This window comes from Aquarana catesbeiana, linkage group LG05 (genome assembly GCF_042186555.1).
Source record: "Aquarana catesbeiana isolate 2022-GZ linkage group LG05, ASM4218655v1, whole genome shotgun sequence".
Taxonomy (NCBI): Eukaryota; Metazoa; Chordata; class Amphibia; order Anura; family Ranidae; genus Aquarana; species Aquarana catesbeiana.
In genome coordinates this window covers 258,567,884-258,593,770 of record NC_133328.1, presented here as the reverse complement: position 1 = coordinate 258,593,770, position 25,887 = coordinate 258,567,884, and the positions used below count along the sequence as shown (strand labels likewise).

Here is a 25,887-nt window from a genome sequence, read left to right as displayed (position 1 = left end):
TTATGTGCGGATAGCTGTGATAATTTGCTCCTGGACGCAGTCAATTCTATTTTTTCTATCTGCACAGAACCGCATGTATCTAATTCGCAGCTAAACGCAGTGTGTGAATGGGGCCATAGGAAAGCATTGTGTGTTTTTAGCTGCGGTAGAAAATCCGCAGCCAAAAGCACCATTCTATCCATCCGTGTGAAAGGGGCCTAAATGTGTGCTAAACGATTTCCCAGAAACATTTGTGGGTCTGACTAAAAATGTTATCAGTCAGTAACAAAGGAAGTAATGAAAGACTGAGATGGCAATTGATGACTGCAAAGTATTTACATAAAAAAAAAAAAAACCTTAATACCCTTCAGGCAAAGTGAATTTGTTTTTACTGAAAGCAAAATAAAACATTTACAATTCTGCTGTTGTCTGATTCATTAGCACACAGGCAATAACAATACAACTAAGGCAAAGAACCCAGGACATTACTTGAGAAGTTTTGGAACACTTAAAGTTGGCAAGCTTGGAACAATTATATCTTTAAATATTGGTGTGTAATTTGAGCTTTGTTGTCTCTGACTTTGCTCCACAGTTTCTATAATTGTTTGCTTCATTTCTCGGCTTGCATCTCCTCGCATTGCTAGCAATGCCGCTATATGATCATCTCTGAAAAAAGATGAAAGAGAATTTTAGCTTTAAAGAACATTCTGTACTATGACACATACTTGACAGTAAACAAGCTATTTCCCCATTTTCAGTAAGCAGTGTGGAAATTACATTCTTTTTTTTTTTAAATTCTTTATTTAAGGAATGCGGATTATACAAGTAATAGTTATTCATAAAAATATCAAACAAGTCAATGTACATTGATGTGATAACATTCAAGGTTCCTTTGGAACGTGCTAGTGAAGCAGGAAATTGTGGTTTAAAGATTTTAACCAGTTTTATCCAGCAGTTCAACCGGGACAGTAAAGGAAACCTTCTAAGCGGAGAGAAAAATAAAAATAAACTAAGCATAGTTCCAATGGACCCGTGTGGATCATTTAGTAAGACCAACTGGGGGGAAGGTGACCCCCAGGGGGGTAAGACGAGCTTAACCCTAATGGCCAGGTATCAAGCCAATATATTTTAGTGATCTGATTCTAAACGTCATATTTTATTTAAACTATGGTTCTCAATGCTAGGGACATAGGAGAGGTACCAAAATGGGACACTGCAAACGGGTGATTTTCTTATTTATGGGGAAAAAAGGGTGAGTGACACCAGCAGAGTCATTGGAGAAAGGAAGGTATAGAGATAAAGAGGAGTGAAAGTGAGGAAATAAGAAGGAAGGGGGGTGGGTATGAAGTTCTGGCAAGGCCGACGACCCACGACCCTAAATTATCTAGGTACAGGATGCCTAAATGTAGGATTTGTATTTATCTGAGAATCGAAACAGATCCCAATGTGTCCAACAATTGTTGTGTTCCTACTCCCTTTCCCCCAATGCAGCTGTAAGGCATTCCATCCGCTGAATATCACGAACCCTAACAAACCACTGTGTCACGGTCGGTGGGGACTGCTGCTTCCACATGCTGGGGACACACGCCCTGGCAGCATTCAGGAGGTGTTTCAATAAGGATTTACGATAACGCTTACTGGACATTGGAGTCAGATTCAGGAGTATTGCTGCTGGGTTGTCCTGAAGAGCAACATCAGTAAGTTTGTGAATGATTCCCAATACCTGCCTCCAGAAAGGGGTCAATACCCGGCACTCCCAGAAGATGTGAAGTAATGTGCCATTCTGTGTGCCACATCTACAGCACAGAGGACTATGTCCTGGGAATATGGATGCTAACACAGGGGGTCCTGTACCAACGCGTTGGAGCTTTGTAGGTGATTTCTTAGTATTTGCTACATAAGGAGGACTTATGCGCAAAAAAGAGGATTCAAGTTTTTTGATCTTCTGTGAACGTATTATTAAGATCTCTCTCCCACTTCCTCAGGTACGGGGGATTGTGTTGGGACGTATGGGTCAGCAAAATATTGTAAGAATAAGAAAGGGATTTCCGTATTGGTTCTTCTCCCAGGCATAATTCTCAAAGGGCGTAGGTTGTCTGTGGAAACCGCCGATCTCCAGAAGGAATCTGAGAAAGTGTGAAAGTTGCAAGATCTTCCATCTGCCCAAAATGGAGGAGTTAAAGCTAGGGTATATGCTTGAGGTGTCCCTCCATTCAGATGGTCCGCAAAAGGCGGAGGCTCTAACTAGGCTCTGGTCTGAGTGGAGCTGAAAGAACCTATCAGAAAGGCCCGGTAAAAATTCCGGGTGTCCAATTATAGGTGTCAGCGGGGAGGGAAAACTGGGCATCTCCCCTACCCTAAAGTATCTGTGAAGCTCCTGTAGGGTGGGCTCAATTAATGGGTGGGAAAAGGAGAATCTGGAAGAATGAGTTCCATTCCAGGGTAGGCCCTGTACTGTTTCCTGTTCTAGACCGACCCATAACTTATGTGATGAATGCCTGCACCAGTCCACCACTCTGTTCATGTGGACTGCTGTATAGTACAAGGCTGGATCAGGGAGACCAACCCCTCCTCTGGATTTTGGCCGTTGTAATAAAGATCTCTTGAGCCGCGAGGGTTTGCCCTGCCAGACATATCTAATAAAGACTGTACATAGCTTACGAAAGAAGTTCTGCAGTATCCTAACCAGTAGTGCCTATAAGAGGTAGAGCGGAAATTACATTCTAAAAAAACTGCAGTTTATGGCACAGCATGTGTACTTTAGGGTGCATGAAGGTTATTCAAAGGGTCTCGAAAAAAGTGAGTGTGTGCAAACAAGGAGTTTAATGTACAGCATTAGTGTTATGGTTACATAGTGATAGGGGAACAGGGTAGGACATGACTCTTCAACTGGAAAATCTATGTTAAACTCCCAACATTAAGCTTTTGGCACAAAAAGCCATACCATCCTAAAGCTGAACTCTGGAAAACTCTAAATTCCTCCCTTGCAGTGGGGCTGCACCTGCAGTGCAAAAGTTAACTGTATTTTTTTTTCGTCTAAGGTACCAGGTAAAGCAGTTTTACTTACCTGATTTACTCCATCATTTTAAACCAGTCCCTGCCGGCTCCCCCCCCCGCACTCTGGTGGCTGAATGCACCTGATGACTTTACAACCAATGCAGGGACTACAGCTCTGCAATGAATGTGAGGACACCAAGAGAAAGTCCAGTGGCAAAGCATTTACCTGGGGAGAGCAGAGGATCAGGTAAAAGTATTTTTACCATTACCTAGACTAAATAACGCATTTAACTTTTGCAGTACGGATACTGCCTCACTACAAGGGAGGACTTTTACCTTGCTTGGAATTGGACTTTAAGGCGGAATTTCAGTCATTTTTTCATCTTTCCATCTATTAAATCCTCTGCCCTTGTTGTTTAACTTTGGATAGTAAAAACATTTTTTTCTGCCAGTAAATACCTTATACAGCCCACTTCCTGTTTGTCTGGAATAAAGTCTAGGCTTACGACAGGGAAGGGAGGGGGGATGAGTCATAACTCATCTCATAAGTCATCAGCCAATGAGAGCTGCAGAGTGCGAGGTGTCTGTGTAAATTCAGGAAGTGAACAGGCAGCAGCTTCAGCTGCCCACAGTTAAAATGAATATCAGTGGAGGGAGATTTCTGCAGCATATTTGTCAAGTACACAATCACAGTATATATAAAATAATATGCAAAGTGGTTGGAGGGAAAGCTTCAGAATGGCAAAGATGTTTTTATTACAAATCTTGTGAGCAGACTGCAGTTCCTCTTTAAGTTTAAAAAGCGTATGCACATATAACATGTACAATGAACTTGTGTGAAGTCTCACAGTATGACATAAAAGTAGACAACAAAAATATAAATACCACCAGTATAGTAACAAATCCTAAATAAAAACAATAAATAAGCCTCCTTGCATTTGGCGAGTGAAATTATGAGGAGTACGAGTAGGGACAGGGCTGTGCTGTCCTAGGAATGTATAGCCAGGGCCTCCCTGCCGCGCACAGGCTCGCAGCGTGGCCATTTCAATAGCAACTATACAGCTGCCTGAGACCGCTCCCTCTCCATCTCCCTTCTGCAGTTCATCCCCGCCCCCCGTACAGGCTCACAGCGAGGGGCATTTCAGTAGGAGCAGTCTGCAGCCTGGGACCGCCCTCTCCACCTCCCTTCTGCCGCTCATCCCCACCCCCCGCACAGGCTCGCAGCAAAGGGGCATGTCAGTTGGAGCAGTCCGCCGCCTGGGACCGCCCCTCTCCACCCCCTCCTGCTGCACATCTAAGGAGTGGGGCGGTGCATGTCTCACGGCAGTCCTAAGTGGGCGGGCTCAAAACCTCTTGGTCCGCCCCTGGCTGCAGGAGAAAGGTAACCATTAGTATGCTGTGATTGAAATCAGCACATGTGCTTGAGGGCGTTGAATGGGGAATTTAACAAAATGTGTGCTGGGAGGAAAGGGAGGGTTAATTGAAGGCATAGGTCTGAATCATACTTCTGCCTCCAATTCCACCCCCCCCCCATACCTATGCCTCCAATTCCACTGCATTGCATTGAGGCTGCATTGATGGGCACTGATCGGGGTGCATTGATGAGCACTGATCCTGCTGCACTGATGGGCACTGGTGAGGCTGCACTGATGGCCACTGGTGAGGCTGCACTGATGGCCACTGGTGAGGCTGCACTGATATGTGGCACTGATAGGCTGTATTGATGGTCACTGATAGGCTGCATTAAAAGGGACTGATGAGGCTGCACTGATGGGCACTGATTAAGTTGTTGTTAGTTTTTATTTTTGTAACTTAAGTCGGCATAAATCATTTAACAGTGTAATTTTATGAGATAATTTATAAAGGTGCATTTGGGGGCGGAATTAGGGGCGGGGTAGGGGTTGGGTGGGGCAACTGGTGGCGAGTAAATTTTAGGGCCTGGCTAGTAGCTCAGGACTTGAAATTTTGAGCCCTGAATGAGCAAAATAGAATCACTGCTCATTCTAAAGTCTTATAGCTGTATGATAAAGCTACCACAAAGCCGAAATATGCATGTGCTAATAGACCTCAACAGCTTACTAAAAGAGAGAAAAGTGTTTATGAGAAAAGTTCAAAATACTGTATGCTTTTCTAATGGAATTCACAATGCTATGCAATGCCCTGCACTGAGCTGATATTGTATGTTTGCCCACTCAAAGAAATGATCAGTCTATAATTTTGAAGGTAGGTTTATTTTAACAGCGAGACAGAAAAAAAAAAATATCCAGAAAAATGCTTTTCAAAAAAGTTCTAAATTGATTTGCATTTTAATGAGTGAAATAAGTATTTGCCGCCTTCGCAAAACATGACTTAGTACTTGGTGGCAAAACCCTTGTTGGCAATCAGAGAGGTCAGACGGTTCCTTGTAGTTGGCCACCAGGTTTGCACACATCTCAGGGGGGATTTTGTCCCAGTCCTCTTTGCAGATCCTCTCCAGGTCATTAAGGTTTCAGGCTGACGTTTGGTAACTCGAACCTTCAGCTCCCTCCACATATATTCTATGGGATTAAGGTCTGGAGACTGGCTAGGCCTCTCCGGGAGCTTAACGCGCTTCTTCCTGAGCCACTCCTTTGTTGCCTTGGCCATGTGTTTTGGGTCATTGTCATGCTGGAATACCCATCCACGACCCATTTTCAATGCCGTGGCTGAGGAAAGGAGGTTCTCACCCAAGATTTGATGGTACATGGCCCCGTTCATCGTCACTTTGATGCGGTGAAGTTGTCCTGTCCCCTCAGCAGAAAAACACCCCCAAAGCATAATGTTTCCACCTCCATGTTTGACGGTGGTGATTGTGTTCTTGGGATCATAGGCAGCAACTATTATCACCCTCTCACCAAGCTGTTTGGCGATGGTCTTGTAGCCCATTCCAGCCTTGTGTAGGTCTACAATCTTGTCCCTGACATCCTTGGGCAGCTCTTGGTGGAGAGATGGTGGAGAGATTGGAATCTGATTGATTGTGTCTGTGGACAGGTGTCTTTTATACAGGTAACAAGCTGAGATTAGGAGCACTCCTTTTAAGAGAGTGAATGAATGAATGAATGATTTGTATAGCGCTGCACATGTGAACTGAATCGCCTCGAGGCGCTTGATCTCTCCTGTGTTGTCCAGCTCCTTAGAAGAGGTATGTCTTGATTTTCTTCCTAAAGGCCTTATGGTTTTCTTCCATGCGGATGTGGGTAGGTAGAGTGTTCCATAGCCGTGGTCCTTGGACTGCGAATCTTCTTTCTCCTTTTGTTTTGTAGCGGGTTTTTGGAATAAGGAGGAGGTTTAGGTTTGAAGATCGAAGACTGCGATTGGGTGTATAGTGCTTTATTTTCTCGCATAGGTATTGAGGGGCGTTTCCTTGTATACATTTGTGGGTGAGGCAGAGGGTCTTGAATTTGATTCGGTTCTTTACGGATAGCCAATGTAGGTTCCTCAGGGAAGGGGAGATGGATTCCCAGGGTTTTTTTTCCTGTTAACAGTCTTGCCACCGTGTTTTGGATGAGTTGCAAGCGCGCAAGCTGATATTGGGGTAGTCCTATGTAGAGAGAGTTTGCGTAGCCAAGTCTGGAATTGATGATTGTTCCAACTACTGCTGCTTTGTCCTCTTCAGCGACGAAGGGGATGAGTCTACGTAGCAGGCGGAGGAGATGGTGAGATTGGCGGACTACTGATCCTATTTGTGCATCCATTGACATTTCTGAGTCCAAAATGACTCAGAGACTCTTGGCTTTGGTGCTTGGAGAGATGGTGGGTGGTGTCCATGGGGTCTTAGTTTTGGAATTTTGATTTGCGTGTAGGAGAAGAAGCTCTGTTTCCTCCTAAAGAGTCCTCCTAATCCCAGCTAGTTACCTGTATAGAAGACACCTGGGAGCCAGAAATATTGCTGATTGATAGGGGATCAAATACTTATTTCACTCATTAAAATGCAAATCAATTTATAACTTTTTTGAAATGCATTTTTCTGGATATTTTTGTTGTTCTTCTGTCTCTCACTGTTAAAATAAACCCACCATTAACCACTTCGAGCCCGCGCTATACCCGAAAGACGGCTGCCGCATGGATGCTAATTGCCGGGTGGCTGTCCCTGGACGTCCTGCTTTTTACTTCCGCAATGCGCGCTCCCGCGGGCGCGCATCAGGGAAGTTCTGTGCTGGCCGTGTCCCTTGGACACAGCCAGTCACAGATCGCTGTAAATGGCCAATCACAGCGGCTGTTTACAGTGCGATCGATGGTGCCAATGAGAGATGATCTCATATGTAAACATATGAGATCATCTCTCATCGCTGGTTTTCCCACCTCACACAGAGACAGCGTGTGAGGAGGGAGAGCGAAACGCTGCAGCGGTGAGTGAAACAAAAACAAAAAAAACAAAAAAGTCACGTCAGTGCCATCCGTCCCCACTGTCATCTGTCCCCAATGTCATCCGTCCACACTGTCATCAGTGCCACATATTAGTGCCATCTGTCATTAGGGCCACCTGTCAGTGTCACTTGCTATCTGTTATCAGTGTCACCAGTGCCACGTATCAGTGGCATCTGTCATCAGTGTCACGTGTCATCAGTGCCACGTATTAGTGCCATCTGTCATTAGTGCCACGTATTAGTGCCATCTGTCATCAGTGCCACGTATTAGTGCCATCTGTCATCAGTGCCACATATTAGTGCCACTTGTCATCAGTGCCACATTTTAGTGCCATCTGTCATCAGTGCCACGTTTTAGTGCCATCTGTCATCAGTGCCACGTATCAGTGCCATCTGTCATCAGTGCCACATTAGTGTCATCAGTGCCATGTCAGTGTCACGTGTCATTGTCCTGGTGCTCCAGGGCCTTCAAAAGTGTAATAGGTAGTCAACAAGTTAGATGTGTAATTTATGCTCCTAGAACACCTGATGGCGCTCCCTGCATGTTGGGCCTCTGTATGTGGCCAGGCTGTGAAAAAGTCCCACACATGTGGTATCGTAATACTCAGGAGTAGCAGAATGTATTTTGGGGTGTTATCTGTGGTATATACATGCCATGTGAGAGAAATAACCTATTACAATGACAATTTTGTGGGGAAAAAAATAAAACATAAAAAAATCTTAATTTTGCAAAGAATTGTGGGAAAAAATGACAACATCAAAAACCTCACCATGCATCTTACTAAATACCTTGGAATGTCTACTTTCAAAAAAGGGGTCATTTGGGGGGTATTTGTACTTTCCGAACTTGTTCGGGTCGCAAGAAATGAGATAGGCCACCAGTGCATCAGGTGTGATCAATTTTTAATGATTTGCACCATAGCTTGTAGACTCTCTAACTTTCACACTGACCAAATAATATCCACTAATTTGGGTTATTTTTACCAAAGATATGTAGCAGTATAAATTGTGGCCAAAATTTATGAAGAAAAATTAATAATTTGCAAAATTTTATCACAGAAACTAAGAAAATGCGTTTTTTTTTCAAAATTTTCGGTCTTTTTACATTTATAGCGCAAAAATAAACCCAGAGGTGATCAAATGCTACCAAAAGAAAGCTCTATTTGTATGAAAAAAAGGACAAAAAATTCATTTGGGTACAGGATTACATGACTGAGTAATTGTCATTCAAAGTGTGAGAGCGCTGAAAGCAGAAAATTGGTCTGGGCAGGAGGGGGGTTTAAGTGCCCAGTAGGCAAGTGGTTAAAATTATAGACTGATCACTTCTTTGCGAGTGGGCAAAGGTACAAAATCAGCAGGGGATAAAATACTTTTCCCCCCTCACTGTAGCAGCTTAACATTATCAAGTAAAGTAATTCCCAGTAACTTACAGCTGCCAGCTCTTTCCACAACATCTTCTCCAATATTAATTGGAGACATATTTACAAAAATCAATGATAATCTCTCTTGCACTTTATAATAGGCCAGAAAATACAATTACTCTCATAAAGAGAATGAGTAAAATACCTGAGATCTGGATATCTAGTGACCAATGTGGAAACTTCTAGGTAAAGAAGTGAAGGGTCTGTAAGTTTTATAACCTCTGCAATAGCTGTAATGGTGTCACATAGTCCATCTGTCTCCTCATTAAATCCCTAAAAGGACAAAAAAAGTAAAGTATTATTCAGAATTGCTTGACTTAGTACATTCAAGTTTTAACACAAAAAACAATTCAATCAAATCAACAGCCACGTCAAGTATAACCTTATGGTGACCAGATAGATGCATAGATGCTCAGACTGCATTGGCAGCATTAGATTGCAGTGGTTAACTGACTATAACAAAACAATGTTTACACTGTTTATAAGAACATGCAAGGCTTATGGTTTTTATTATTATTAGAAACTGCTGGATGTACTGATATGATTTTAAAAAACGCAGTTTATACAATTTAATTTTCAATTTTTTTTTCAGCCTGTAATTTACTTTGACGGGAGCAACTGGCCAGCTGCAGTTGTTAAAGTGCCAGTCTCTGTGCACAGCAAAATGTAGTCAAGTTTGTTATGTAAATAAACCTGTGTCATCACTATGGTTTACTGTCATGGTGATTAGTGCAAGATCAGTGCTGTCCCCAACAGGACAGTACTGGAATTAAGAGCCCGTACTGCCACAGGGCTTCTAGTTCCAAAATGGAACATAAATTAACATTCCCTCATTATACTCTAGGTATTGCAACTGTAAGTGGTTAAAGTAAACCTCTAACATGCTTCATATGTTTTATGTAAGCAAATGTAATATTGCAGTTTTATAAAAAGGTATCCAACTTGAGTTTTCAATGCAGCATAGCCCTGGAAACACAGAATTTCACAAAGTCAATATTCTGCATACAGATAACCATGTGGAGGACTTTTGCAGTATAATGGGGTGGTGGACAGACACTATAAGATGTGGCACCATAGGGTGGTCTCTATTACAGATGCAGTGTTAGGTTTTGCAATTTAAAACAGATTACAGGTTTACTTAACCACTTAAGGATTGAGCCTCTTTCTGAGATTTGGTGTTTACAAGTTTTAAACAGCTTTTTTGCTAGAAAATTACTTAGAGCCCCCAAACATTATATATTTTTTTTTCTAACACCCTAGAGAATAAAATGGCGGTCGTTGCTATACTTTGTAATATGGTATATATTTATGGTAATAAATATGGTAATATTTGCGCAGCTGTCTTACAAGCGCACTTTTTTTGGAAAAAAAAAATACACTTTTTTGAATTACAAAATAAAACAGTAAAGTTAGCCCAATTTTTTTTTATATTGTGAAAGATAATGTTATGCCAAGTAAATTGATACACAAACTTTTACCCTTAAAAATCTCCATAGGCGACGTTTAAAAAAATTCTACAGCTTGCATGTTTTTTGTTACAGAGGTCTAGTGCTAGAATTATTGCTCTCACTCTACCAATCGGGGCGATACCTCACATGTGTGGTTTGAACACCGTTTCCATATGCGGGCGCTGTTCATGTATGCGTTCACTTTTGCACGCGAGGTCGGTGGGACGGGGAGCATTTAAAAATGTTTTGTTTTTTTCTTATTTATTTTACCTTTTATTTTTACACTGTTTTTAAAAAAAAATTGTGTCACTTTTATTCCTATTACAAGGAATGTAAACATCCCTTGTCATAGAAAAAAAACATGACAGGCCCTCTAAAATATGAGATCTGGGGTCAAAAATACCTCAGATCTCATATTTACACTAAAATTCAATAGAAAAATAAAAATGAAATGTCATTTAAAAAAAGCGAACTTACTGGATAAACAGCCAGTCTTTGATAGGATCTGGGAACCGTGGTTGAAATATCTGTCTGAAGGTTTATGAGTCGTTGGTAGAGCTAATAGAGATCAACAGGGGTGCACTCTCGCCCCCCCTCTTTTTCGCTTCTTCCTCTTCTCTATTTTTCTCTCTCCTTCCCTCCTCTTCTACGCAGGTTTTCCTTTCTATTGTTGTTTTCTTAGTATCTTATGCGAGAGACCAGTGAGCGGTGAGAGGCCTCATGGTCATATGGTGCGGAGTGAAGTGGTTGGGGTCCCCCCATCCACAGTGTGATCCTAAAGGGGGTGGCTGGTGGGACTCTTGCCTATCACCTTCTCTCCGACACATAAATAAGTACTGCTGTGACAATCCTAGGGACAACACATATATACACCTAAACAGCTATAACTCCAAGTTATATTTTTAATAATGCTTAACTGTATGAGTGTGAAATCAGGCAAAGTCAGAAGTAAACACTTAATCAACCATGGTACACTACCTATTGGGATAATAGAGTTGACATTTTATTTTTGTAAAGTCTCATAGGCCATGTTGGCCAAGATGTGCTTCTATGCTATTTTTCAATGTTTTCGGAATGTACATTGTATTTTCTACCTGTTAAACTCAATATACATTATTGAAAGAGAAAAAAAAAAAATGTTGCTTTAAGAGCTATGGGCAGAAGTGGCGTTTTGATGACGCTTCCGCCCTGCAATGGTATGAAGACGGGTGGGGGCCATCTTCCCCTCACTCGTCTCCATACCAAGCCAGGGAGAGGACACGATCGCCTCCGCCGCTACCGACAGCTCCGGTAAGCGGCGGAGGGCACCAGAGAGCGGCGGGAGAGGGCCCTCTCCCGCCGCCAATAAAAGTGATCTCACTGCGAATCCACCGCAGAGACCACTTTTATCTGAAACTGGACCACTCACTGAAGAAGATGATACGTTAGCTAGCTGCTGCCATAACAACAATATCCCTCTTCAAAGTGCCGATGTATATCGGCGTGAGCCGGTCCGGAAGTGGCTAAAATGTAAGTTTATGTTAAGCTTTGGGTGTTTACAGCTTTTGGAAAGTATACAGATATGTTCTTTTATTCAAGTCCATAGTTATATTTACATTACAAAATGTGGCAATTAAAAAGAGTCAATAGAAGAAACCATGCATAGAAACTTTTGCATATTATCTTTATTGGCATAAGCAACATATACAGTATTCTCAAATACAGATTTTTATGTTGCTGCAATGATTTGCATAGTTCTTGTCTGAATATTTTGTTCTACACTGATATGTTAAACTGCATAGGCTGTGGCTTATTATTATGTGTTAAAAACAAAAATCTATGGGACTCAAGCTTGGTCACAATTAAACCTAAACTACTGCACTAAATAAAATTCCTGAATACTGGACCACAAATTTGAAGGACGGAGGTAGCAGTGTGACATCAGCACACGCTGACAGGTTGACAGCCTTTGCAGCCCTGCTTATCTGAACCGTTTGCTTTTTGGATCGTTATACTCTGTAAGTGCAATACTTTTTATTCAATGTCTTTTAAATGCAGTATAGCACTAGGAGTTCTCTTCCTTGTTTTTAACACATGTATATGAGGGAGCTGGCTGGTGGAATATATCACGGCAAGTAGGGACTGGTCAAGATAGAGCAAGTGTCGGTCCTCCAGAGGGAAATACTTTTAAAGCACCGACAATCTCCCTATGTGAGATCTGTATGGTCTGGTAAGCAGCCTGATTGCCCTAAGGAGCACGGTTGTGACACAGAAGCACTTCCATACAATCTTTCAGCACAGAGCACTTTTCTTGGCACTTGGATGGACTTTATTTGGACTTTGAATTTAGTTATTTATGAATAGTTCAGTACTTATATTTATTCACTTTTTTTTTTTTTGCACTTTTCACTTCATGGGGAATTTTTATTATGGAAATTTTTACACGTGATTTGCACTATATTTTGTAATTAACTTAGTAATGGATATATGACATTGTAATATTTGAATTTGTTTGACTAATACACAACACTTTAGGAGACAGCGCATTATTAATATGTATGTCTATGTATTTGAAACATGTAAATTTAAATAATAAATAAAACTGACTAATGATTTCAAGGTTTTACCTTTTATCACAAGGTTTCTAGTGGAATAGCCAAAATAACAAACTGAGACATAAAATTATAATATTGATTGTTTTTTAATTTTTATATATTACAATCATTTTAACAATTCTTGGTTAGTCCTGGAGAATAAAACATAATTGATATACCAACAGACAATGAAGGATTATTTTAGGGTAAGGATCACTTACAGAAGTTAAGCGCTTAAATAAGAATTTGAATTGTTCAGCTTCCTTAATCATACGTTCTGCTCCTTCCTTGCGCTCTTCTGCATTTCTGAAACAAATACGCCTCTGCATGATTGCCTTCAGGTACTCCGTTACTACCTTCCTGTGAGCTTTGATGGTCATTTTCTGCAGACAGTGAAATTTCATGTTAGACTAAATTTTGCCAAATTCATTTAACCACTTGCCTTTTTCAGCACTGTCGCACTTTTAATGACAATTGCGCAATCGTGCTACACTGTACCCAAACAAATTTTTTATCATTTTCTTCACACAAATAGAGCTTTCTTTTGGTGGTATTTAATCACTGTTGGTTTTTTTTATTTTTACAAAAAAAATAAAAATTTTGAAAAAAAAATGTTTTTTACTTTTTTTCTGTCAGTAAATTTTGTAACTAAGTAATTTTTCACCTTCACTGATGTGCGCTCATGAGGCGGCACTGACAGGCTGAACTGGTGGGCATTGATGAGGTGGCACTTATGGGCACTGATTAGGTGGCACTGATGAGAAGGCACCAATATGCCGCATTTATGGGCACTGATGGGCACTGTTAGGTGGCACTGGTGGGCACTAGTAGGTGGCACTGGTTGCCACTGATAGGCAGCACCGGTGGGCACTGATAGGTGGCACGGATAGACGGTACTGATGGGCGACACTGATGGGCATTGACAGCAGTGATGGGCATTGATGGGCAGCACTGACTGCCAGCACTGACTGGCATCGCTAATGGGCACTGATTGGTGGCACTTGTGGGCAGTGGTGGGCACTGATTGCTGCCACTGGGGGGCACTGATAGCTGGCAATGGTGGGCACTGATTGGTGACACATTTTTCTGATGATCAGTGCCCTGATTACATTTCTACATATCCCCCTGTGAGGAGATGCTGCTGATCGGCTCTCCTCTCCTCACACTCTGTCAGTGTAAGGCAAGGAGAGACGATTACCGGCACTTCCTTGTTTACATGTGACCGGCTGTTGGACACAGCCGATCACATGATTAAAGAGCCGCGGCTCTTTACAGAGATCGGGGTCGCGCCGTGTCCACGCGGCCATTCTGGGACGCCGTCACATGACGGCGTCCCAGAACGAAAGCTGCACCGCTCCGCTGTCATTTGACGGTGGGCGGGCAGCAAGCAGTTAATTAAAGGGTGGCCTTATCATAATATGTCCATCATTTAGACGGCTGACAAATTGCATGGTAAAGATGTGTACGTTTGAGCATGGGATTGTACTTAAAGGAGAAGTCCAGCCTGAGTCCTTTCTCTGCTGACGTCACTGGAATCAGTCCAGGCACCGCGTCATCACGACAATAAAGTCTGGATCAGCCAGGTGCCTGAACTCCCCGCCCCTCAACTGCTCAGTGCTCCAATGAGCGTGGAGGAGCAGAGAGAAGAGCTGCTGACTGACAAGGAGCAGCTCTCTGCTCGGTGGAGCTGAGAGAACTGAGCCATCGGCGGTGTTCGATGGCTAGGTTCTCAGTTCAGAGACGCCGGGGGACAGATGCAGCATCGGTCCGATGCTGCATCCACCTAGGTAAGTATGATGGGTTAAAAAAAAGAATATATATAATTCTCTTTTAAAGAATTTAAAATAAATATCCACATGGATAAAACAAAATATTTATATTAAATATCACTGAACTTACATGCTTTTGGTAACGGTAATAAAGAAGCTCTGTGTTTCTCCTATTCACTGCATAATTCACATTTTACTTGATTAAGTACTTTTCTTTTACTAACAAAAATGTGCCAGTTCCAGAATGGGCCAGGGTGGGACATTACAAACAATGCTAAAGAAGTGTCTTAGCAGACAGTATGTGCAGAAAAACATGCTGAGGGTAGGAAAAGGGGCAGTATGTACAGGAGAGGGGTGTGGAGAGTATGAAGGGGCAGTATGTTCAGGAGAGGAGTAAAACAATAGGACAGTGGAGAGTATGTGCAAAAGAGCAGTGTTCAGGGTATGATGGGGGGCAATAAGTGCAGGGGAGGAGTGTGTAGCATATAAAAATAGGTAAAGGGGACTGGGCTTTGTTGCTAGGAAAGTTTTAAGCACAAGATAGGGCAGTGAAACCAAGAATAATGTTGGTCCAGGGGCAACGAGTTTGAGACTGATATTTCAATAAATGTGAGTGATTATGACATATGCAGACTGGGTGCTGAGGGGTTAAAGCACCTTTTGGAGACTGGGTGATAAGAGGTTAAAGAAGAACTCCATGTTTTCTATCACTTTAAAAAGTTAGTGCTGCATACAGAAATCATCATTTTAACCAAGTTGGCCCAAAATAGCTTTTTTTAAAAAATATTTTTGACTTTATTATATTATATAAAATATACAAAAATACAGTGATATCCATAAAACCCACTAACAATCCTTATTGAATTCACATATTCCCCCCCCCCCCCAAAGAGAAAAAAAAAGGAGGAAAAAAAATCCCCCACCCCCTTCTCTCCCCCCCCCCCCATACCTCCATCAATGCCATGCCGTATTCCTAAATTCAAGCCATTTTTGCCATATCTTTTGGTGTATCTTCTGTCTCTGTATCTGTATCTTCTTCAATAAATCTCACCCACTCCACCCTTACTACCCACTCCTTCATCCTTGGGGCCTCCTGAGTTTTCCACAGACATGGGATCAGGGCTTTAGCTGCGTTCAAAAGATATGGGACTAATGTCTTTCTATACTGAGACACCGCCTTCCCCGTATCATGAAACAGACATATACCCAAGGTGTTTTTTTTTTTATTTGTTCACCTGTTACATATATAGAATTGCATCTATGATTCCGTCCAAATAGGATTGTATTTGAGTGCACTCCCACCAAAGATGCGCAAAAGTCCCCAGGACATCACAACCCCTCCAACAAGTTGGAGGGTTTTTACCCTCAAACCCATGCGCCCTCTGGGGAGTCATGTACCACCTTGTCATCAACTTGTAGCAAATTTCGTATGTCTAAGTATCTCTTGCCGATAGACAACCCAGTCTAAGTATCTTATGCCTATGTTCCTCATCTCTAAGGGGGCCTATTTCTCTTTCCTTTTTTTCCAGATAGGATGGAAATTCATGTTCTGCTTCCCTACTCAGTATTTTGTATATTTTAGATATGCTTCTTCTTAACCACTGGGCACTTAAACCCCCCCTCTTGACCAGACCAATTTTAAGCTTTCAGTGCTCTCACACTTTGAATGACAATTACTCAGTCATGTAATACTGTACCCAAATTATTTTTTTGTCCGTTTTTCCATACAAATAGAGCTTTCTTTTGGTAGCATTTGATCACCTCTGGGTTTATTATTTTTTGCGCTATAAATGAAAAAAAATTTTGAAAAAAAAAAACGCATTTTTCTTAGTTTCTGTGATAAAATTTTGCAAATTATTAATTTTTCTTCATAAATTTTGGCCACAATTTATACTGCTACATATCTTTGGTAAAAATAACCCAAATTAGTGTATATTATTTGGTCTGTGTGAAAGTTAGAGAGTCTACAAGCTATGGTGCAAATCATAAAAAATTGATCACACCTGATGTACTGTGGCCTATCTCATTTCTTGCGACCCGAACAAGTCAGGAAAGTACAAATACCCCCCAAATTACCCCTTTTTTGAAAGTAGACATTCCAAGGTATTTAGTAAGATGCATGGTGAGGTTTTTGATGCTGTAATTTTTTCCCACAATTCTTTGCAAAATGAAGATTTTTTTTTTTCCCCACAAAATTGTCATTGTAATAGGTTATTTCTCTCACATGGCATGTGTATACCACAAATGACACCCAAAAATACATTCTGCTACTCCTCCTGAGTATTACGATACCACATGTGTGGGACTTTCTCACAGCCTAGCCACATAGAGAGGCCCAACATGCAGGGAGCACCATCAGGTGTTCAAGGAGCATAAATTACACATCTAACTTGTTGACTACCTATTACACTTTTGAAGGCCCTGGAGCACCAGGACAATGACACGTGGCACTGATGACAGATGGCACTGATGACAGATTGCACTGATACGTGTAACTGATGACAGACGGCACTAACATGTGGCACTAATGACACGTGACACTGATAACAGATGGCACGTGACACTGACTTGTGGCACTAATGACAGATGGCACTGATGACAGGTGGCACTAATATGTGGCACTGGGGACAGATGGCACCGTCAGGTGGCACTGGGGGCAGATGGCACCGAGAGGTGGCACTGGGGACAGATGGCACCGACAGATGGCAGTGGGGACAGATGGCACCGACAGATGGCAGTGGGGACAGATGGCACTGACAGGTACTGTGATCACTTTATTTGCCTTTTTTTTTTTCCTGACACTCACCGCTGCAGCCGTTAGCTCTCCCTCACACGCTGTCTGTGTGAGGAGGGAGAGCCGGCTATGAGAGATGATCTCATATGTTTACATATGAGATCATCTCACATTGGAAGCTCCGATCGTGCTGTAAACGTCCATTGTGATTGGTCATTTACAGCGATCTGTGACTGGCTGTGTCCAAGGGACACGGCCAGCACAGAATTTCCCTGATGCGTGCCTTGCAGGAGCGCGCATTGCGGAAGTAAACAGGAGGACGTCCAGGGATGCCCTCCCGGCAATTGGCGTCCACGCTGTAGCCGTATTTAGGCTATAGCATGGGTGCGAAGTGGTTAAGGGGGAGCTCGGCAGTTTCTCTATTTCTCTCAATTGTCCCCTACCCCGCAGTGGTTGCGGAAGTGACTGTGTAAAGTGCTGTAGTTGAGTATACCCCCATTTGTCAAGTGGTTTGTTTCACCATTCCCGTGTAATTTCTGTGTAAGTGCAGAGTCTAATCCCCCTCATCACATCCTGCAATAATATCACCTCTTTTTTAGCCCACCTAGTGAAATATATGTGCTCCTCCTTCCCTGGCTAAAAATAGTTTGTGTCTATTAGTGACATTAGTGGTGAATTATCTAAGATAAAGATACCCAATGGTATCTCCTCTCGGTGCCATCTGGCACTGGGGGCAGATGGCACCGAGAGGTGGCACTGGGGACAGATGGCACCGACAGATGGCAGTGGGGACAGATGGCACCGACAGATGGCAGTGGGGACAGATGGCACTGACAGGTACTGTGATCACTTTATTTGCCTTTTTTTTTTTCCTGACACTCACCGCTGCAGCCGTTAGCTCTCCCTCACACGCTGTCTGTGTGAGGAGGGAGAGCCGGCGATGAGAGATGATCTCATATGTTTACATATGAGATCATCTCACATTGGAAGCTCCGATCGTGCTGTAAACGTCCATTGTGATTGGCCATTTACAGCGATCTGTGACTGGCTGTGTCCAAGGGACACGGCCAGCACAGAATTTCCCTGATGCGCGCCTGCAGGAGCGCGTATTGCGGAAGTAAACAGGAGGACGTCCAGGGATGCCCTCCCGGCAATTGGCGTCCACGCTGTAGCCGTATTTAGGCTATAGCGTGGGTGCGAAGTGGTTAAGGGGGAGCTCGGCAGTTTCTCTATTTCTCTCAATTGTCCCCTACCCCGCAGTGGTTGCGGAAGTGACTGTGTAAAGTGCTGTAGTTGAGTATACCCCCATTTGTCAAGTGGTTTGTTTCACCATTCCCGTGTAATTTCTGTGTAAGTGCAGAGTCTAATCCCCCTCATCACATCCTGCAATAATATCACCTCTTTTTTAGCCCACCTAGTGAAATATATGTGCTCCTCCTTCCCTGGCTAAAAATAGTTTGTGTCTATTAGTGACATTAGTGGTGAATTATCTAAGATAAAGATACCCAATGGTATCTCCTACTTAATTCGTCCCAAATCTTTAATGTGTTCCTCGTCAAGGAATTTGTGCTAGGTCCTAAATCACAGAATTGTGGTGGTATCCATATAATTTTTCCTATATCAACTCTACTTTGTGAGATTTCTAAGTTAACCCAACTTTTCTCCTTTTTATTATACAGTGGGAACGGAAAGTATTCAGACCCCCTTACATTTTTCACTCTTTGTTATATTGCAGCCATTTGATAAAATCATTTAAAGTTCATTTTTTTCCTCATTAATGTACACACAGCACCCCATATTGACAGAAAAACACAGAATTGTTGACATTTTTGCAGATTTATTAAATAAGAAAAACTGAAATATCACATGGTCCTAAGTATTCAGACCCTTTGCTGTGACACTCATATATTTAACTCAGGTGCTGTCCATTTCTTCTGATCATCCTTGAGATGGTTCAACACCTTCATTTGAGTCCAGCTGTGTATGATTATACTGATTGGACTTAATTAGGAAAGCCACACACCTGTCTATATAAGACCTTACAGCTCACAGTGCATGTCAGAGCAAATGAGAATCATGAGGTCAAAGTAACTGCCTGAAAAGCTCAGAGACAGAATTGTGGCAAGGCACAGATCTGGCCAAGGTTACAAAAAAATTTCTGCTGCACTTAAGGTTCCTAAGAGCACAGTGGTCTCCATAATCCTTAAATGGAAGACGTTTGGGAGGACCAGAACCCTTCCTAGAGCTGGCCGTCAGGCCAAACTGAGCTAACGGGGGAGAAGAGCCTTAGTGAGAGAGGTAAAGAAGAACCCAAAGATCACTGTGACTGAGCTCCAGAGATGCAGTCAGATGGGAGAAAGTTGTAGAAAGTCAACCACCACTGCAGCCCTCCACCAGTCGGGGGTTTATGGCAGAGTGGCCCAACGGAAGCCTCTCCTCAGTGCAAGACACATGAAAGCCTGCATGCAGTTTGCTAAAAAAACACCTGAAGGACTCCAAGATGGTGAGAAATAAGATTCTCTGGTCTGATGAGACCAAGATAGAACTTCTTGGCCTTAATTTTAAGCGGTATGTGTGGAGAAAACCAGGCACTGCTCAATCACCTGTCCAATACAGTCCCAACAGTGAAACATGGTGGTGGCAGCATCATGCTGTGGGGGTGTTTTTCGGCTGCAGGGACAGGACACGACTGGATGCAATCGAGGAAAAGATGAATGCGGCCAAGAACAGGGATATCCTGGACGAAAACCTTCTCCAGTACGCTCAGGACCTCAGACTGGGCCGAAGGTTTACCTTCCAACAAGACAATGACCCTAAGCACACAGCTAAAATAATGATGGAGTGGCTTCACAACAACTCCGTGACTGTTCTTGAACGGCCCAGCCAGAGTCCTGACCTAAACCCAATTGAGCATCTCTGGAGAGACCTAAAAATGGCTGTCCACCAACATTTACCATCCAACCTGACAGAACTGGAGAGGATCTGCAAGGAGGAATGGCAGAGGATCCCCAAATCCAGGTGTGAAAAACTTGTTGCATCTTTCCCAAAAAGGCTCATGGCTGTATTAGATCAAAAAGGTGCTTATACTAAATATTGAGCAAAGGGTCTGAATACTTAGGACCATGTGATATTTCAGTTTTTCTTTTTTAATAAATCTGCAAAAATGTCAACAATTCTGTGTTTTTATGTCAATATGGGGTGCTGTGTGTACATTAATGAGGGAAAAAAATGAACTGAAATGATTTTAGCAAAGGGCTGTGTTAGAATATTATTCCAAATTCATAATTCGGCACTTATAGGTGTTATATTATATTCATGGCAAGCTTGCAAAACATATTTGGTTTTATGATTAATCATAATAAATAGAGTATGTGTGAATGACCTTGATCAATTGATTTGACATAATTCTTCATCTAAAACTGAGCATTGCTGGATTTTTCTGGTGTAGCCAATTTGAGTATGACATATAAGGTATCTTGGTGTAGAATGTCATGAGAAGACAAAAATAGACACATGTCCACGTAGCTAAAGGAATATACATTGTGGATTATATACTGTTAAGTTAAGTTAGTTTGTAGTTCCAGTCATATTAATAAGTACTAGTATAGTTACTTAATGTAAAGTTGGTAAAATGTGTTCATATTATGTAGATGTTTGGTTATATGACATTACATGATCAGCATATGACTTCAAGTATGGAGTGTTACATGTGGGCTTGTCAATCATATGCCATATATGACTCTGAGTTGGAATCTTTTCTTGTATAGCATATTGCTGAAGCTAGCAGAAATTAATATGTGCCATACAAGGGTCTAAGTTGGTGTGAGGTTATGACGTTCACATGTAACATATAAAGCCAATGCTTCCATATTGAAGGGCACACAGACAGACACACACACACACAGACACATAGACACTAGGATAGATGACACTGACATGATCACAAGACACTTTGACAAGTGGGCACAGCTGAATTCTGCCAGAAGACTAAGTAGGTCATTTCCTGTTTCTTCTTGGACGACACACAAGACAGCATGGAGACAGACAGCAGCCATGAAGCACACATGCTTTCATAAGCCTATTACAGCTTTATAACTTTTATTCTATTTCATATATTTTTACCCACACTGAACTGAACTATTATATTTTTTACATTGTATTTATGATGCCAATTGTGTGACAATAAACTCACACTTTGTTTTAAGTCAGTTTGACCATCAATGCTATTCATCCGGAAGCGCCTCTGAGATACAAGAATATTAGATATTAATAATATTCTTCATTTTGGCGAGCCAGAAACTTCCGTCATTTCTCAATTTTTACGGAAATCTCGATCCTTGCTGAGGGGGGAGAGATTAGCGCAGTTTTGCGAATATTCAAGTCTCGAGAAAAAAGACGGTTCAGAACCTACCAATCAAGAGGCGTTTGTGTTACGTCAGATGTGGACAACAGTCCAGTAACAGACGGTTGAAGACGAGAAATTCTTCTAAATACGGTGAGTAAAAGTTATGGAATTTATTGATGAAATAGCGAGAGAAAGCAAGCTAGAGTTTAAAGATGTGTCTTTATATCCAAATGACAGTCACTTATGGGCATATATGTACAATGAGTGTTTTCAAGCCAATGTGCAGATAGACAAAAATAAATTTACTGTTAACAAACAGCGTAAAAAGATATCTAATATCTTAAGCTTAGTGAGAATATTTAACAAAATGATTATTAATGTTGGTTTACCTGCTAAAAATGTGTGTACACTAAAGCAGACAGAAACTAACAATGTACAGAACATAGGAATACATGAAAATGTGTCCCAAGATTCTCTTAATTGTCCAAACTGTGAGATTTTTTGTAATTATATAGAGAATCTTGAGGAACAAATTGACTCCAAAACAAATCTTTTGGAAAAACTTCAGAATGACAGTAGATTGACACAGATTGCTGTAATAACCACAGATGACAAAAAGACTGAATCTACATGTAAGCAACAATCCTCTTATATTCCGGAAAGTTCGGATATGGAGAATGTTGACGCTACTGATGAAAAAGAAATGAAACATAAAAACTTATTATGTAGAACTGCAAAACTAAAGTTGCAAATACATGACCAACTTATGAAAGTTTTAAAAGACTTTCCTATTTATGACACTGAGGCAACTGTATTTTCCAATTGGGATTTATTTGAAATGTTTGCGGATCGTTTTAATCTGTCGAATGATCAACGCAATTATATATTTCAGTTGTGGGTTCCTGTTAATTTTGCTAAACGAATTAACACACCTGTTATTGATGACGAAGGTCAGGAAAAACAAAATGACGCGACAGATAGACTGCGACAATTATTGCTATGTATGACCGGTGAGCAAATACTGACCATAGAAATGTTAGATCTTTTACAGACTAATGCAGAAGAAAATCCAATTGATTTTAAAGTAAAATTTTGCAAGGTTTATGAAATGATATTTGGAGTAGATGATGACAATGACCCAGGTTTAAAAACAGCTTTCATAAAAAAATGTAAATACCTTGACCCAACTTCAGTAGCCATAGCACAGGAACGTCAAAATTTAAATGATGTAGTAAGCTTCATTGATAAAATTAGGAGGCAATTGAATCAAAGCAATCTCACACATGAGATAGCTATAATTCAATGTGACAAAAATAGTCAGGCTGCAGACATGTCAGAAACGACAGGTCTTGGCAGGAATGACAAGGACAGCTGCAGACAAGTGAGGCAAGGAGACCCTATCACGTGTCTTTACTGTCATAGATCTGGCCATATGAGAAAACATTGCTGTAAATTTAAGAGAAACTCACAAATAAAAACTAAAGATATGGACAATGAAAAATCAGCTTTTGTACAACCTGTTTTTTCATGTCAAGATAAAATTTTGACTGAATTGCCTTATGCCACTGAAGTCAAACAGATCAGTAATTTGACTGTTAACAGCAGTTCAGACAACACTGTCACTGAAAGAGAGGGTTTATTGCCATTGCCAAAAATAGAATCACATCGGGATTCAATTTCTCTGCAATTACAATATGTAGCACCAATTATTTTGGATGAGAATGGTAGGCCATATATACAATGTTTGCTGAATGGTAAAAACATTAATTGTTTCATTGACAGTGGATCTGAGATTAGCCTTACCAAAGAAAACATACCTGTGAAACCAAATTCTCCTATGTGTAATATAGTGGGTTTTAATAATACAGGTAATTCCACTGCTAGACAGGTATCTAATGTAACATTTGAAGTACCTGGATTAGTAAAAACTAACATTAACATTTGGGTATGTCACAAAGCAGAGAATATACTCGGCATTGATGTAATCAATGAACAAAAATGGGTGATCGATTTGGCTAATAAAAGTATTTGGAAAGATCCATCTAGGCCCAAATCAGTGCTTATTGATCCCTCTGTATACAGTAATGTGGGATCCATTACCAATATGTCTAGAGAACAAAAGTGGCCTGATGTTGATAGTAATTGTGCTTTAAAGGAAGTGGTACAACGTTTTCCAAGTTTGTGGTCAAAGTTCAAAAATGACATTGGAACTTTGAAAAATACTGAATTGAATATTGAGGGAAAAGATCCAGAACCCCTTAATCAGTATGAGTTACCACTAGAATCAATTGGTCCACTTTCTGCCATTATTCAAGAGTTTGTACAACTTGGAATTGTAAAGAAAGCTAAATCAGTGGTAAATAACTGTATTTGGCCTATCAAAAATACTGATAATTCATATTCTTTATCAGTTGACTTAAGGACATTGAATAAACATATCACAAATAACCCAGTTCTTCCTGATAAATCTAACTTAAAGTTAAATTTGAATGCTGAGGACAAAGTGTTCTCTGTATTAAAAATTATGAATAGCCATTTTTCCTTTAGCGAATAGCAGCCAGTACAAACTCGCATTCACATTCAGAAAAGAGACTTATACGTTCACTCGATTAATACCTGGCCTAGGTATTGGTGATGGTATAGTTCATGAAACTATAGCAAAAATACTTTCAAAATTTTCTAGGCCAGACTGCATTTGTCAGCATGTGGATACGATTTTGCTGAGTACTCAGAATATCGATGAACATATAGCTCTTTTGTCTGAGTTGTTTATGATGTTACAAGCTGAAGGTTTAAAATTAAACACGACAAAAGTCCAGCTGATGAAAAGTCAAGTGAAATACCTTCACATGCAAATTAGTCAAGGAAAGAGACAATTGTTGCAAGAAACAGTTAGAGATATCACTGCAATCCCAACTCCAACAACTCATAAGGCATTGCGTCAATTTTTGCATAAAATAAATCATTGCAAAGAGTTTGTACACTGTTTCGCAGAAAAAGTTAATTCGCTATATAATCTTTTGAGAAATAAAGGTAATATAGTTGACCAATGGGGTCCAAATGAGAAAAATGCTTTTGAAATGTTGAAAAAAGATTTGAAGAATGCTCCAGCAAGTACAACAGAGGTTTGTTCTGAAGCATCTTTTGTTTTGAAAACTCATGTATCTGAGAATGCCATCTCAGTAAAGTTGTCTCAATTACAAGAAGGTAAGGAGAAAATAATTGCCTATTTCTCCAGAGTTTTATCATTTTTGGAAAAAACTTTTGAGTCAGGTGTAAAGCAACTGCTAAGTGTTTACTATGCAATTAAAGCTACAGAGAGCATAGTGAAATCAAACAAAATCATTGTACAGACACCTGACTGCTCACTAAAAGGTATTTTTGAGGAAGATAGTTTTAAAGAATGTCGTAAAACATATCCTCTATGGTTCAGAGCTTTATCATCCAAACACATTCAGATAGATGTAAAAGGAAGACATCTTCAGGAATGTACACCAGTACATGTTTAAAAATAGACACGTGTCCACGTAGCTAAAGGAATATAAATTGTGGATTATATACTGTTAAGTTAAGTTAGTTTGTAGTTCCAGTCATATTAATAAGTACTAGTATAGTTACTTAATGTAAAGTTGGTAAAATGTGTTCATATTATGTAGATGTTTGGTTATATGACATTACATGATCAGCATATTACTTCAAGTATGGAGTGTTACATGTGGGCTTGTCAATCGTATGCCATATATGACTCTGAGTTGGAATCTTTTCTTGTATAGCATATTGCTGAAGCTAGCAGAAATTAATATGTGCCATACAAGGGTCTAAATTGGTGTGAGGTTATGACGTTCACACGTTCACATGTAACATATAAAGCCAATGCTTCCATATTGAAGGGCACACAGACAGACACACACACACAGACACAAGGATAGATGACACTGACATGATCACAAGACACTTTGACAAGTGGGCACAGCTGAATTCTGCCAGAAGACTAAGTAGGTCATTTCCTGTTTCTTCTTGGACGACACACAAGACAGCATGGAGACAGACAGCAGCCATGAAGCACACATGCTTTCATAAGCTTATTACAGCTTTATAACTTTTATTCTATTTCATATATTTTTACCCACACTGAACTGAACTATTATATTTTTTACATTGTATTTATGATGCCAATAGTGTGACAATAAACTCACACTTTGTTTTAAGTCAGTTTGACCATCAATGCTATTCATC

General features: G+C 40.9%; 1 protein-coding gene across 1 annotated transcript in view; it reads right to left on the bottom strand.

The window, feature by feature from the left end:
• Positions 1–351: 351 nt before the first annotated feature.
• Positions 352–25,887, bottom strand: part of EXOC3 (exocyst complex component 3) — a 569,566-nt gene continuing 544,030 nt past the window's right edge. Inside the window, exons 11-13 of the mRNA XM_073630729.1 lie at positions 13,025–13,186; positions 8,928–9,055; positions 352–645 (exon numbers count right to left, since the gene is read on the bottom strand). Coding sequence (XP_073486830.1) covers positions 465–645; positions 8,928–9,055; positions 13,025–13,186 — 471 coding nt within the window. The 3' untranslated portion in view covers positions 352–464. The remainder of the gene's footprint in view (positions 646–8,927; positions 9,056–13,024; positions 13,187–25,887) is intronic.